The 15194-nt window shown below is 41.4% G+C and overlaps 1 protein-coding gene across 9 annotated transcripts in view; it reads left to right on the top strand.

Moving 5' to 3' along the window:
• CASK (calcium/calmodulin dependent serine protein kinase) overlaps positions 1-15194 on the top strand; it is a 315472-nt gene that overhangs the window by 279559 nt on the left and 20719 nt on the right. For all 9 annotated transcript variants that reach the window (XM_061627480.1, XM_061627481.1, XM_061627484.1 and 6 more), the window contains one exon: positions 12906-13102. In XM_061627480.1, the coding sequence (XP_061483464.1) occupies positions 12906-13102 (197 nt within the window). The remainder of the gene's footprint in view (positions 1-12905; positions 13103-15194) is intronic.

The following is a 15194-nucleotide window of genomic DNA, read 5'->3' as shown; positions in this document are numbered from 1 at the left end:
GGCTTTATAGGTCAAAACCAGCACCTTGAATCTGGCTCGGAAGCAAATAGGTAGCCAGTGCAAACGGGCCAGAACAGGTGTTATATGCGCTGACCGGCTGGTCCTCGTCAGCAGTCTGGCTGCTGCGTTTTGCACTAGCTGAAGCTTCCGAACTGTCTTCAACTGTCTTTTCTGTTTCTAGGTGGTTCAGGGATGCATCGCCCAGACCTGTGTGGCATTCCTCAGGCAACCACCAAGTGACCCATTTCCTTAGGGCTGTGGCCGCTTCAGCTGTGTTTAACAGTAGCTTTCCTGTGCTGGAAATTTCTAGAATAGCAATTTAGGCTTTCCCTGACATTTTTTTTTATATGCTACAAACTGGGTGCATTTTTATCATCAGCTGTAGCCTTTGATAAGAAGGTCTGTCAGAAGGCAGTGAGGAGAGGGGCAGAGGAAGCCTACCCAGGTCTTGAAGACTGCTTTGTTATATTCCTATCAGGAATGTCATCCATCATCCTCAGGTAAAAACTGAAATTTGTCTTCTGTGAATTTCTGTTTACTGGAGATGATGGATGATATTCCACCCACCTCTCCTTCCTCTGCTGACAACCTGAGGGGTGTGGATTACAGCTCCCGCCACTGCCATACATATGGTTAGGCATTTTTCTGTCCTTTCCATGTGTGTGCTCTATCGGGTTTGGGGAGCAGCTGTTCTACTTTGGTGTGGTTAAGCCCTTGTGCTTCTCTGTTTCCTGTTGGTTTCTCTCTTTCTGTTCCTTACAGTTTCTCAAAAGTTAAGTTTCAGTGATCAGTAGAGTTGAAATTAGAATGTCGGTGTGGATCAAGGAGTTGTCTGCTCTGCCAGTTGGTCTGGAGAGATGGATGACTCATCCCCTTGGAGAGGAGGCAAAAGGCTTTAGCGGACCCTGCCTGCTCCTTCCAATATGAGGCGTCATCCCTATCAAGAATGTCATCTATCATCCCCATTAAACAGAAATTCACAGCCAGGGCTGTGGAGTCGGTATGTCAAACCTTCGACTCTGACTCCAACTCCGACTCCTATTTTTCTACTGTCCGACTCCGACTCCTTCATAAATGGCAAATGTATATTAATTTTTCTGCTGTCTGACTCCAACTCTGACTCCTTTATAAATGGCAAATGTATATTAATGTATTAATACTAATAAATTAATATTAATATTAAAATATTAATTTTATTTTGAAGTCAGAGTCAGTACATTTCTACCAACTCCAACTCCACCCAAAATTGCTTCCGACTCCACAGCCCTGTTCACAGCAAGACAAATTTCTGTTTTTGATTAGTGGGATGTAGTATTTTTGCTCTGGAGGATGTGACTCCTCCCTCTGGACAAGTCAGACAAGGCCTTGAAACATTGACAGCTATTCTTCCAGGGGGAGGAGTTGTCCCTGTTGCCAGACCAAACTGGCAAAGCAGAAACAACTCCTCAACCCCAACTAGTATCTATCACTGAAAAAACCAAGCCTGAGAACAGCACTGCGTACACGTGCAACAAGTGCAAGCAGTTAGCACTGTTGGAAGAAAAAATGAAGGGCCTGAAACAGTGGGTGGCCACATTGAAGAGTATAAGAGAAGATGAAGAGTTCTTAGATAGAACGCTGGAACAGCAACAGCGACGAGAAGTACAGGAAGTGGAAGAACAGCATGTTGAAGCAGAAGAGGAGACTTGTGGAGAGCAGCAACAAAATGGAGGAAACTCCATGGAGAAGGGTGACAGGTGCAGAAGAGCGAGAAGACACCCATTACCAGTGGAACTATGGAACCACTTCCAGGCATTTGAGGATGAGACTAGAGGACAGTTTGCAGGAAAAGAATTACAGGAACCCCATATGACAGCAAGCGAGAGGCTGAAGCTTAGTCAAGCAGAGGCAATGAAACCATGCCCCATGACAAGAAGAAAAGTGATAGGAGAATCCCTACTGCATGGGATTGATACCCAAGTATGCCAGAAAGATCCATGGACTTGCTGCCTCCCTGGAGGATGGATTAGAGATGTGATGGAAAGGTTACCATCATTCATAAAGTTCACTGACAGATATCCCTTTCTTCTCATCCATGTGGGAATAAATGATACTACCAAGCAGAGTATGAAGAAATCATGTCAGACTTTGAAGTTCTGGGAAGGAAACTCAAGGACTTTGGGGCCTAGATAGTTTTTTCATCCATCCTTCTAGAACTTAGAAGAGGAATGGAAAGGAAAAGAGAAATACTCAAGGTGAGTGACTGGCTACTAAGGTACTGACACAAGATATTTGGATTCTGGGACCATGGGCTATGCTTCCTGGAAGATGGACTGCTGGCAAGTGATGCGTTGCACCTCACAAGGACTGGGGAAAATGTGTTTGGCCACAGCATTGAGAAATTCATCAGGAGAGCTTCAAACTGAATCCTAAGGGGGAGGGAGACAAAAACTTGACGGTAACGACTAACAAAGGCTTGTGCACAGTAAGAGAACAGAGGGAACGGCTCTAATGGGGTCCAATAATAATCTTCATAAAAATGTAGGAAGGAAGCCAGTACATAAATCACATGATCTTCGATGTCTGTATATTAATGCCCAGAATATGGGAAACAAACAGGATGAACTTGAATTCTTAATACAGGAGAGTAAATATGACTTGATAGGTATAACTGAAACTTGATGGGATGATTCCCATGACTGGAATACAGCGAATGAAGGATGTAACTTGTTCAAAAAGAACAGAAGGGGGGAAAAGGGAGGCAGAGGCACGCTATATGTTAAAAATATATATCCCTGCACAAAAATACAGGAGGATGAGATCGGTAGCTCCACCAAGAGCATCTGGATTAAAATAAATGGGGCAAAGAATAAAAGGAACATGGTGGTTGGAGTCTACTACTGACTACCCAATCCAGGTGAAGACAAAGATGAAGCTCCTGAAAAGAAAATTGCCAATGTTTCGATTGCCAATGATGTAGTAGTAATGGGAGACTTCAATTACCTCGATATCTGTTGGGAGACAAATTCTGCCAAACATGGCCTCTCCAACAAACTCCTGACTTGTGTTGGAGATAACTTTCTTCTACAGAAAGTGGAAGAAGCAACTAGAGGATCAGCTAACCTTGACTTGATTCTAACCAACAGAGATGACTTGGTGGATGAAGTGGCAGTTACAGGAACTCTGGGGCAAAGTAACCACGGTGTACTAGAGTTCTTGATTTTAAAGGAAGCAAAAGCTGAGAGTAGACATGTGTGTACCTTGGACTTCAGGAAAGCTGATTTTAATAAACTCAGAGCAATGGTAAGTAAGGTTCCATGGCAAGTGACCCTAATGAGAAAAGCAGTCCAAGATGGGTGGGAGTTTCTAAAAGAGGAAATTCTAAAGGCAGAATGGCAAACAATTCCGTCAAGAAAAAAAGGGGGAAGACAACAGAAGAAGCCAATGTGGCTTCACAGAAAGCAGAAAGTGGCAAGCATCCAAAAAGCCGATAATAAAAAAGGAGGGGAAATCCCAAGATGCTGGAAAATGTGTTATTTATTTTCAAAAAAAAGCCCAACACATTTCAGTCACTATGTTGTCTGCCCTTTGTCAGAGGCTATAAATAAAATTGCAAAGACACAATTATTACACATCATTAACAAAGTATGTTACAGCATAAAATCATATTCCACATAAACTATACAAAAAAATTTCATAGCATTTACATAGATTGATCTGTAATATTTTTCTCTAGCAAGATTACTTGAAATGATAGACAACTGCAAAGAGGAATTCACATGAGCATACATATATATGCATCCCTAAGTCTCTTAATTCCGGTGTAACTAATTGATCATAAGGGAATTGCATATAACTGAGGACAAAGAATATGGGAGGGATCATCTATATTTGTTAAAACTTACAGGAGAGGAAGAAATTCCAACCCCTCATTAAGACCACCAGGGGTCAGTGGTTTTTGTTCCCAAATCCACACTATTTCTTTCCTTAGTAAAATATTATTTTTCCCTACCTGTTTTTTCTACAACCCAAAACTTAAAATCAACAAAGGAGTGATAACATCTGTAAAATGCTCCACCGGGGGGGGGAGTTCTCTTGTTTTTAATATTGCTGAGGTGTTCCCCTATAAGTCTTTTGACATTCCTTAATGTTTGGTCTATATAAAGTTTTTGGCAACTACACTGAATCACATATAGACATTGGCAGGATTGCATGTAGAAAATTGATTCAAAGCGTATTTCTTGCGGTTGACAGGGTTAACAAACTCTGTCATCTTATATGTGAATCTGCAATAGAGATATGGTATGTCCTAGTAATCCCACTGCAAACATTGTCCAGGAAATAAAAATGATCCTTGAGGAAGGTCTTAACTTGGGTTACATCTCTATGATGAGTATAGATTTTTGTTTAACAAAAATCCTAGGGTACCAATTTTTTATATGCTGCCTAAGATTCCTAAAGGAAGAACACCTCCTCCTGGTCGTCCCGTTGTTTCTGGCTGTAATTCCATTCTACAGCCTCTTTCCTTGTTTGTTGATCATTTTTGAAACCTGCTATTCCATCTTTTATATGGGATTCTACAGATTTCATGAATAAGGTGCAGTCTACTCCCATTGAACTCCAGGATATATTGGTAACTATGGATGTGAGATCACTTTACACTAATATACCTCAGGAATAGGCTATAGATATTATCCACCATACATTAAACAAGAGAACAGAAAGATATCCCACACACACACTTTGTACATTAGCAGAAATAGCTATGTGTAAGAACTACTTTAGAGAGCCAGTGTGGCATAGGGGCTAGAGTGTTGGACTACGACCTGTGAGACAAGGGTTCTAATCCCCACACAGCCATGAAGCTCACTGGGTGATCTTGGGCCAGTCACTGCCTCTCAGCCTCAGAGGAAAGCAGTGGTAAACCACTTCTGAATACCACTTACCATGAAAAACCCTATTCATAGGGTCACCATAAATCAGGATCAACTTGAAGGCATTCCATTTCCATTTCAAGAACTACTTTAAATTTGATAATTCATTGTATTGGCAAATTAAAGGAGTAGCCATGAGATGCCCCATGGCCCCCGAAATAGCCAATTTCTACATGGAATCTTTTGAAAAGACATTATAGCAGCTTCTAGTCCTTTTGCAGAACAGGTTGTGTGTTGGTGGAAGTTAATAGATGATGTGTTTCTAATTTGGAGGGGATCTGTTGAACATCTATGCAGTTTCTTTGAACGGGTGAACTGCCAGGAGTGTTAATATCCAATTTGATTTCCATCCCAGTCTAGAAGAAATTAATTTTCTAGCTTTACTAATTAAGAAACAGGGTGATCATTTGTACACTTCCATATACAGAAAACCCACAGATAGTAACACTTATCTAAGGTTTGACAGCTCCCACCCCAGACCACTAAGACAGAATTTATCATGTAATCAATTGTTAAGGATCAAATGCAATTGTTTCTCTGAAAGGGATTTTATACAGCAATCTTACATTCTGAAAAAACAATTATTCAAGAGGGCTTATCCAAAGAATATTGTTGAATAAATTTTAGGAAAGCTTCCCTAACAGAACGCACTGACATTTTGCAACAAAACAGCTTCCAATCTTTTGAATTGCAGTTTGACTTTTAATCATGTCACTAATAGACTACAAAGTAGCATTAAAAGGCATTGGCATATTATACGTCATATTCCTGGATGTCACTAGAAACCCATGATCTCTTTCAAGAGAACCAGGAACATGACAGATATTTTGGTAAGAAGTTAATTTAGGGACAACAATCACTCAGTTTTTAACACCATACCAGGCACAAATGCACCTAAGGTTCATCCTGCCTGTGGGCATTGTGTCTATTGCAGATTCATATATAAGATGACAGAGTTTGTCAACCCTGTCAACCACAAGAAATACGCTTTGAATCAGTCTTCTACATGCAATCCTGCCAATGTCTATATGCAATTCGGTGCAGTTGCCAAAAACTTTACATAGGCCAAACATCAAGGAATGTCAAAAGATTTATAGGGGAACATCTCAGCAATATTAAAAACGAAATCTGGGGCTCCCCTTGGTGGAGCATTTTACAAGATGTTGATTTTAAGTTTGGGGTTATAGAAAAAATAAGTGGGGGAAAATATTTTATTAAGGAAAGAAATTGTGGATTTGGGAACAAAAACCGCTGACCACTGGTAGTCTTAATGAGGGGTTGGAATTTCTTCCTCTCCTGTACGTTTTAAAAAATATAGATGATCCCTCCCATATCCTCAGTTATATGCAATTCCCTTATGATCAATTAGTTACATCAGAATTAAGAGACTTCTCTTTGTATTCATCTATCATTTCAAGCAATCTTGCTAGAGAAGAATATTGCAGACCAATTATGTAAATGCTATGAAAACTTTTGTATAGATCAGTTTATGTAGAATAGCAGTTTATGTAGAATGTGATTTTATGCTGTAACACACTTTATGATGTGTAATAATGTAGTATGTCTTTGCAATTTTATTTATAGCCTCTGATGAAGGCCAGACAACATAGTGGCCAAAACGCGTTGGGGTTTTTAAAAAAAATAAATACTACATTTTCCAGCATCTTGGGATTTCCCCCTTTTTTTAATTCTCGGTTTCACAGAAAGCCTGACAACAAAAAAGAACACATACAGAAAGTGGAAGGAAGGTCAGGCCGCAAAGGAAGAGTACAGACAGATAGCATGGAGTAGCAGGGATGGTGTCAGGAAGGCTAAAGCTGAGAATGAGCTGTGGTTAACAAGAGATGCCAAAAGCAACAAAAAAGCTTTCTTCAGATACATCCCTAGTAAAAGACAGAGAAAATAAATGGTGGTACAGCTACTCAATGAGGATGGCAAAATGATAACAGACAACAAAGAAAAGGCAGAAGTGCTCAATTCCTACTTTGGCTCAATCTTCTCCCAAAAGAGTGTCTATGACCCTCCTGGGAAACGTGAAGTTGAAGGGCAGGATTGCAGCTTGAGATTGATAGACAAATGGTCAAGGAATACCTAATCGTTTTGAACAAGTTCAAATCTGTAGGGCCCGATGAACTGCATCGTCGAGTAATGAAGGAACTGGCTGAAGAACTCTCGGAACCACTGTCTATTATCTTTGTGAAATTGTGGAGGATAGTGAAGTGCTGGATGACTGGACTAGTGTCCCAATCGTCAAAAAGGGCAAGAAGGAGGAACCTGGGAACTACAGACCAGTCAGCCTGACATTGATCCCTGGAAAAAGTCTGGATCAGATTATAAAATGGTCAGTCTGTAAGCACCTTGAAAACAATGCAGTGATTACTTGACTGTGGGAATGCTACCGACATAATATATCTCGACTTCAGCAAAACTTTTGACAAAGTGTCCCATATATTCTGATTAGCAAGCTAGCTAAATGTGGGCTGAATAGAACAACTGTCAGGTGAATCCACAGTTGGCTACAGAATCATACTCAGAATGTTTAATCAGTGGTTCGTTCTCGGTAACTACCGGGGTACAGCAGGGCTCAGTCATGGGCCAAGTGCTCTTCAACATTTTTATTAATTACTTGGATGAGGAGGTACAAGGAATCCTTATCAAATTTGCAGATGATACAAAAATGGGAGGGATAGCTAATACCTTGGAAGACAGAAACAAAATTCAAAAGGATCTTGATTGGCTGGAGCATTGAGCTGAAAATAACAATGAAATTTAACAGGGATAAGTGCAAAGTTCTACAACTAGGAAAAAGAAACCAAATGCACTGTTACAAGATCAGGGATACTTGGCTCAGCAGTACTACATTCGAGAAGGATCTCGGGATTTTTGTTGATTATAAGCTGAATATGAGCAAACAGTGTAATGTGGCTGCAAATGCTATTTTAGGCTGCATTAACAGAAATATAGTTTCCAAATCGCGTGAAGTATTGTTTCCCCTCTATTCAGCACTGCTTAGGCCTCATCTTGAGTACTGTGTGCAGTACTGGACACCACACTTTAAGAAGACAAACTGGAACAGGTTCAGAGGAAGGCAACAAGGATAATCATGGGAGTGGAAACAAAGCCGTCTGAGGAGAGACTGAAAGAACTGGGCATGTTTAACCTTGAGAAGTGAAGGCTGAGGGGAGATATGATAGCACTTTTCAACACTTGAAGGGTTGTCACACAGTGGAGGGCCAGGATCTCTTCTCAGTCATCCCACAGTGCATGATATGGAATAATGCACTCAAATTACAGGAAGCCAGATTTCAGCTGAACATCAGGAAAAACATCCTAACAGTTAGAGCAGTACAACAATGGAACCAGTTACCTAGGGAGGTAGTGGGCTCTTCAACACTGGGAGCATTCAAGAGGCAGCTGGACAGGCACCTGTCGGGTATGCTTTAATTTGGATTCCAGCATTGAGCAAGGGGTTGGACTCAATGGCCTTACAGGCCCTTTCCAACTCTTATGATTCTATTCTATGATTCTAACCAGACCCACAACTGAAGGACAGACAGGAGTAAACAAACATGTTGTAGGGTATATTGTGTGAAAGATGCATCTCTAAAAGGCACCCCCATTCCAGCAGAGAAAAGTAGGGAGGGCTGAATGTACACCATCCCACTCATCAAACTACAATTCACAGTAAGTACCAGTTTTGCCTGTGTGGGATGGAGTACAATCGCTCTGGAGGATGTATCGAAGCAGTACCCCAGACAGACTCAGGTGGGCTTCCTCTGCCCCCTTGTAATGTCTAACAATCATCTGCAAAGCCTTTAGGCCAAAGGCAGCACCTGATAATGAATCTGTTTTATACTGTCTGATGCATGTGTGTGCATGTGGAGGCCCAGGTAGCCACTTTACAAATATCTGCACAGGAAAATTGCCAGAGCCATGGACTTGGTCCAGGTAAATGACCTAGAATCCTATGATGTTGTCTCCAATGAGACTACCTGGATGAGAAGAGCACCCCAACTAAAATGGCTGACAGCTGTAGTCAGAATAAGTCTGCAGCTCCTCCCACTAACTCACTTAATTGAAGAGGAAGCAACTATCACTGTAGTCAGTGGAAGTGCAACCCCACCCAGAACATACCACTGACCTATCTCCCAGATACAGAAACCAATCACCCACAAGGCCTCTTCCTTGTTAAGATCTGAACTCAGGTTATTTGCCCTCAAGCAGCCCACCACTGTACTCAGCCTCCAGTCCTGAGCCTGCATATCTACTGATTTAGATATTGCAGAGAATTAGAGCTATGTGTCATCAGAATACTGATCACACTTGCTCTGAATTCCCTAATGACTGTTCCTAAGGGCTTCATATAGATGTTAAGTAGCATTGGGGACAAAATAGTGCCCTGCATCACCCCATAACAGAAATGCCAGGGGGCCGGAAGCACTCTGCCAATGTTGCATTCTGGAACTGCCCTTGCAGATAGGACTGGCACCACTGTAAAACAATGCTTTTGATCCCATCCTCCAGAGCCGGTCCAGGAGGATGCCATGGTTGATGGGATCAAAAGCAATGAAGAGACCAAGCAGAAGCAAAGTCACACTCATCTCTCCTGATAAAATACTAGTCAAGGCAAACAAGGCTGGTTCTGTCCACAACTCAGGTGTGAACCCAGCCTGAAATGAGTCTAGATAATCAGTTTCATGCAAGAATATAAGTGCCTTTCAGTGTAATCTTCAGTAGAAGTAGTTTGGTTCAGATAATGGAACCATAAATATTAAGAATTTATTATATGAATTCTAAGCACATACTTTTTAAAATATCCAAATTTTATACATAACGGATTGGATCTCTTGTGCTAGTGGAAAAGCGCTTCTACTTGAACATGGTAGCCCCACTGAATTCCTCCAATTTCACTGTCCTGCTGCAGCTCCCACTCACGGTGACCCATTCCACGTCATTCCAGAAGGTCCATCAATCCCCAGGAGCAGCTTGGAGGGGGAGGAGTCAGGAAAGCCCTGTTATATGAGCAGAGTTCCCTTAAATATTTGTATCTAACCCAGCACCTTACTTCATAGACATTCATGTGGCCATTTATTGATCATGTGACGTGACATCACACAAATGACAGTTGGGATGTCCAACCCACCTGTCAAAATCCCTTGCATGGGGTTCTCAAGTGTCCACAGGGTTCTCAAGCTGGCTGCAGGCACTTAGGAACCATAGCACAAGGGGTGTTGCTAGCCCCATGCTTTGGAAAGTGCTGAGCATATGGCTGGCAAAATGCTTCTTTCTCCCATCCCACTGGGAGGGGGCAGAAGACTGTATTTTGCAAGTATCACTGCATGCAAAAGAAGTCCCTTGCAGATGATATGCAAAACACAGCTTTCTGACCAGGATTTAACCCCCAGTGGGAACAGGCACGTGCAGCCAACGTGAGCAGACCCCTTTTTTCTAAGCATTGGCTGGCCAAGGGAGAAGTCCCAGCTTTCCCTCACCCGGCTGATGTTTGGGGGGAAATGGGTCTGCTTGCTCTGGCTGTGAGTGCCTGTTCCCAGCAGGGGAAAGGCATGCATAGCCAAACTTTCGAGTGGGGGTTAAATCCTGCTGCTTTGGCTACAAGTACCTGCTAACTGGTGGGAACAGGCATGTGCAGCCAACATGGAATTGAACCCTGCCCTCCCTCTTGTGATGTCAGCTGATGGACATGTATATGTGTTTTGGGAAGATAGCCTCATGGGCCAAATTGGACCCCTTGACAGTCCAAGATTGTTCACAGACCAGAGGTTCCCCACCCCTGTGATAGACCATAAAGGAATTGCAAGTACGTCAGGCTATTGTATCTCTGTTCTCCAGTCATAGATCATAATTTGTCTAATTAGGATTTGTTTCAATCTTCAGGAAAAAAAATACTGATTTTTGCACTTGGCAACTTCTTGATGATCTTCCTCTCACAATTCATTGGACTTGCCTGCTTTGTTTATCAAGCTACGATTTCATATTTAACAGAATGGCTTTGGAAAATCATTTATCTTACAAAGCTTCCTAGCCTAGATCTTTTCTTGATCTTGAGTCGGAAAAGGGAAATTTTTAGTATCAAGTCTGGATGTACCTTTAGAACAGGGATTTTAAATTATAAATAAAAAAGTCATAACTTTCCCTCAACAGTGTATTCTGCAGTCTGCCATTATTTGCATTTAGCAATTAGAGAAATAATTAAGGCACAAAGAAATGATTAACACATTCTTCCTTACTGATTTCTTTTAGAGACTTGTATTTTTGGGTAAACTGTTAAAGACAGATGGATCATCAGAATGTACTAAAATAAAAACTGATCACTTCATTCCTAAACTGAAAATGTACACATCTTCTATCCAGGATATTGGATATCTGTACTTCTAAAATTATTACAGGACAGGAATAATAAGTTCAGTACCATTCTGTTCTGAAATGGTACTGTGTATTTAGCTATGTATTTGACCACAAACACAATATTAGTGGTCTTAAGTAGATGCACTCTTAGTATACAAGCTTTATATTTTTTTGTTTCCCTCATCAACAGTAATAGTGGGCCTTCGACAACTATAGGGGCCACTTCTAGCCAACCAACTATCCTGCACTGTGTAGTTCCTGTGATGCCCAAGTTTTTGCTATCGATTCTGATAGTATTCAACATCTGCTTTCTGGGCATAACATCTTTGGGAAACTTTCAGTGGCCTTTCAGTGTTTTCAGACTAGGCAGTTAACCAAGAGTGATTTGCATTCCAGATTTCCTCTGCCCATGGTTTAACTGGTATAATCTTCTAGAGTTATAAGCACATGAATGATGGAAACCTGTTTTACCTGTCAAGAAATTTATATGGACAATTTTAGTTAACATGTTGATTACAGGTGTAGGTCACGTCCCAACGTTCCTTAATGAATATTCTCAAGCACTTGTATAAGGTGGTGCTTCGTAATATAGCATTTCTGTTCAAAAGCTCCTTGAAATAAGATGTTTAATTTCTGGCATGTTGTTAAGTACTTGTACTTGATGTTTGCAAGCAAAGGATAACACCTCTGGTTATCGGGGGGGGGGTTGTATTAATTTTATTTATATAGGCATTGTAGGCCACCATCACAAGGTCTCTTAAATAAAAGACCTTATAATAAAATGCATTTATAGTAAACAATAATTTCAAAACAATTGGAACATAATTTTAAACAGCAGCTTAAAACCAGTACAAAGACCAGAGTCATAAAAACATAAGAGCCCTGCTGGATCAGACCAAAGACCTATCTAGTCCAGCATTCTGTTCTTAAACTGGCCAATCAGATGTGTGAGAAGCCCACAAGCAAAACATGAGCGCAGTAACACTCCCCTCCCCTACATCTGATACTGGAGGGAAAACTGGGAGAACTGGCGATTAAGACAGGACTCAAGATGAGGTAGAAGATGTTCTTGAGGGGCCCAGGCAAGGAATCTTTGAAGGGCTGTTTAGGCTGCCTTTCTGTGGGTTCCCGAAGTCTTCAGTTGGGGTGGAATTTTTCATAGGGCCCCAAGCCTCTTCCTCTCAAACAGGCCTCTCTGGGTCTCGGTCAGATAGGATCTTGACAATACATAACAATGGAAGGTTTGGAAAGTTGTCCATAGAAAAGTCCCTAGTGGTGTAGCTTATGCTCATCACACAGGAATGATGTGCTATGTATATAATCATTCTTCATCTTCTCTGAATTACAGTTTTTGTTACTTGGAGTAGTTAACATCTGTTAACTTATTAATAAAAAGCAAATTTCTATGCCAAGTTACTGTGGAACTTTAAAGCGTTCCTATTAAAGGCTTCATCAAAGTCATTACTGTTTTTTCTGTTTTCAGCCATCATTTTTATGTCTAATACCTGGTATCTTCCTAAATCTGGATGCAAACAACACGTGATAGTTAGATTATAGAGTAACTTTTCATCTATAAGTTCTAACCATATTAACATTGCATTGTTTTCACAAACTCCTATTTTATAGATATATGTAAGAGCACAATTTGAATATGACCCAGCAAAGGATGACCTCATCCCCTGCAAAGAAGCTGGCATCAGATTTAGAGTTGGTGATATTATCCAGATTATTAGCAAAGATGATCACAATTGGTGGCAGGGTAAACTGGAGAATTCAAAAAATGGAACTGCAGGCCTCATTCCTTCTCCTGAACTTCAGGAATGGTACGTGAAATTTCATAAAATTAATGTATCTGTAATTTAAAAATTAAATTGGTGTGTCAAAAGGTACCTAGTATTTGAAACATTTGCTCCCTTTTTTAACTAGGCAGTTAGCTTGGTCAGTTAGTCTAGCATTGAAAACACCCTGTTCTAACCAGCATATGCACATGTACCCTAGGATTATGGGAGAGGTAAGTGGTGGTAACACTGCAGTGATGAGATCAGTTCCTGTGGAATTTAGAAGGTAGTCCCTATGTGGCAAAGAAATGTCCCTCCCATAATCATCTCTATCAACAGACCAGTAAAGGAGTAGCTAAGCACTGCACAGAGCTGCCTCATGGATTCTTGGCAAGCGCTGTGGGACTGTCCATGAAAAAATGATGGTTAATCATGTTAGAGGCCACTGAGAACTCTAGGAAATGAAGAAAAATGGTATTGCCATTGTCCTTCTTTGCTGGATTGACTGCCAGGACTACTAACCCAATCTCACTCCCAAATCCAAACTGAAATTGGTTGAGGACAGTTGTGTTATTCAGCAACCATGTCTCCCACCATATTTAAAATAATAGGGAGAATAGACACTAGGCTTGGGATGGGGAGCCATTTTGGCTCCACAGGTCAGATCCTTTTTTGACAGGTGAGTGGGGCTGCATGCCTGTCAATCACATGGCATCGTGATGTCATGTGATTGACAGGTGAGTTGTCCCACCCACGTCTCAAAATCCCTCGTGCAGGGTTCCCAAGTGCCAGCCAGCTGGTTTTTTTCTCCCCTCCTCCTGGGGGTAGGGAAGAATGAAGCCTGTATTTATCAGACTTTCTTTGGCTGAGCATGCCTGTTCTCTGCATGCAGCCAAACTGAGCAGAATTTTACCCCCATTTGCCAGCTGTCATTTAACATGCTTTCTTTAGCTGTGGGCACCTGTTTCCTGCTGGGAACAGGCACCCACAGCCAATTGCAGGATCACAAGTGATGTCAGCTGATTGACAGGTGGGTGTTGTTTAGGAAAAATGGCCTTCTGGGCCAAATTGGACCCTCTGGTAGGCCACAGGTTCCCTACCCCTGCACAGTAGCTGTTTAAATTATCTGCTTGTACCTGAGGGGTCTCATCACTGCTTCCTGCTAAGACAGCAGCAGCGTTTTTTAATTCAAGTGTGCACTGGTATCATGTTCAATAGCCCACTCATTCTCTTAGTGCAAATGGTTGCCAACATTTTTCCATACAACTTGTTGACATCAGGACATGAAACAAGCTGAAAGCGATTAAAATCAATGTAATAAGAGGATGCTTTCATTGCTTCTGTTTGGATACTGTTACAGTAACAGTGTTCAAATCAGATTGGATGTAGCATTTTTCCCCTTCAAAATACCTTGCAAAGCAAGTCCATGACAGATTGCAGATGGTTCACTTGAGTGGTCAACTGGAGGAGGCAACAACCCCTTACCTAAGCAGAAGAGCTCCACTGGATGGCATTGCATTTATTTTACTCCTATGGCATGGCCTTCAAATGAGGTCTGTATTATGTTTAGGTTAATTTAGCCTAAATCATATGCTTCTTGCACTCAGTTTTTGCCTCCTCAAGGTTCTTAGCAATTCAGTTACCAAGAAGTAGGATCTTTCAGAAGTGTGTGAAGAGAATACTTAGCTGCTATAGCATCATAGCCTCAGTCAGCGTTTGATTTCATATATCAGTCATTCTGTCGACAGAGTGACCTTTAGTGTCAATGAATAAATCCTCCACAGAATTTTTTAAGCCAAGGGTCCCATCAGCTTCTGGGGGAGGGCCAACTTAGGGTCCACAGCCCCTGCAGAGGTCCTAAAGTAAGACTACCCAGGCCTGTATAAGATTGTGATCTGTTCATGATATCTAGGCTACCTGAAATTAGGCCAGTACAGAACAGTGAATCTAGAGTATGTCCTGCCTTTCCGTGTTTTTTTTTTTTACTAATTACACTTATACCCCAGTCTTCCTCTGAGGAGCTCAGAACAATTTGTATATGCTTCTTAGACAGCATCCTGCCTAGGCAGCTTCCAAAATCATACTTGCTTAGTCTCAACAATATAATTGTAGACAATTCTAAATTTTAGGCCAGTGG

Source organism: Rhineura floridana, chromosome 5 (assembly GCF_030035675.1).
Source record: "Rhineura floridana isolate rRhiFlo1 chromosome 5, rRhiFlo1.hap2, whole genome shotgun sequence".
Classification (NCBI taxonomy): domain Eukaryota; kingdom Metazoa; phylum Chordata; class Lepidosauria; order Squamata; family Rhineuridae; genus Rhineura; species Rhineura floridana.
Note: the sequence above shows the minus strand (reverse complement) of the source record. Positions and strands in the feature narration are given on the sequence as shown.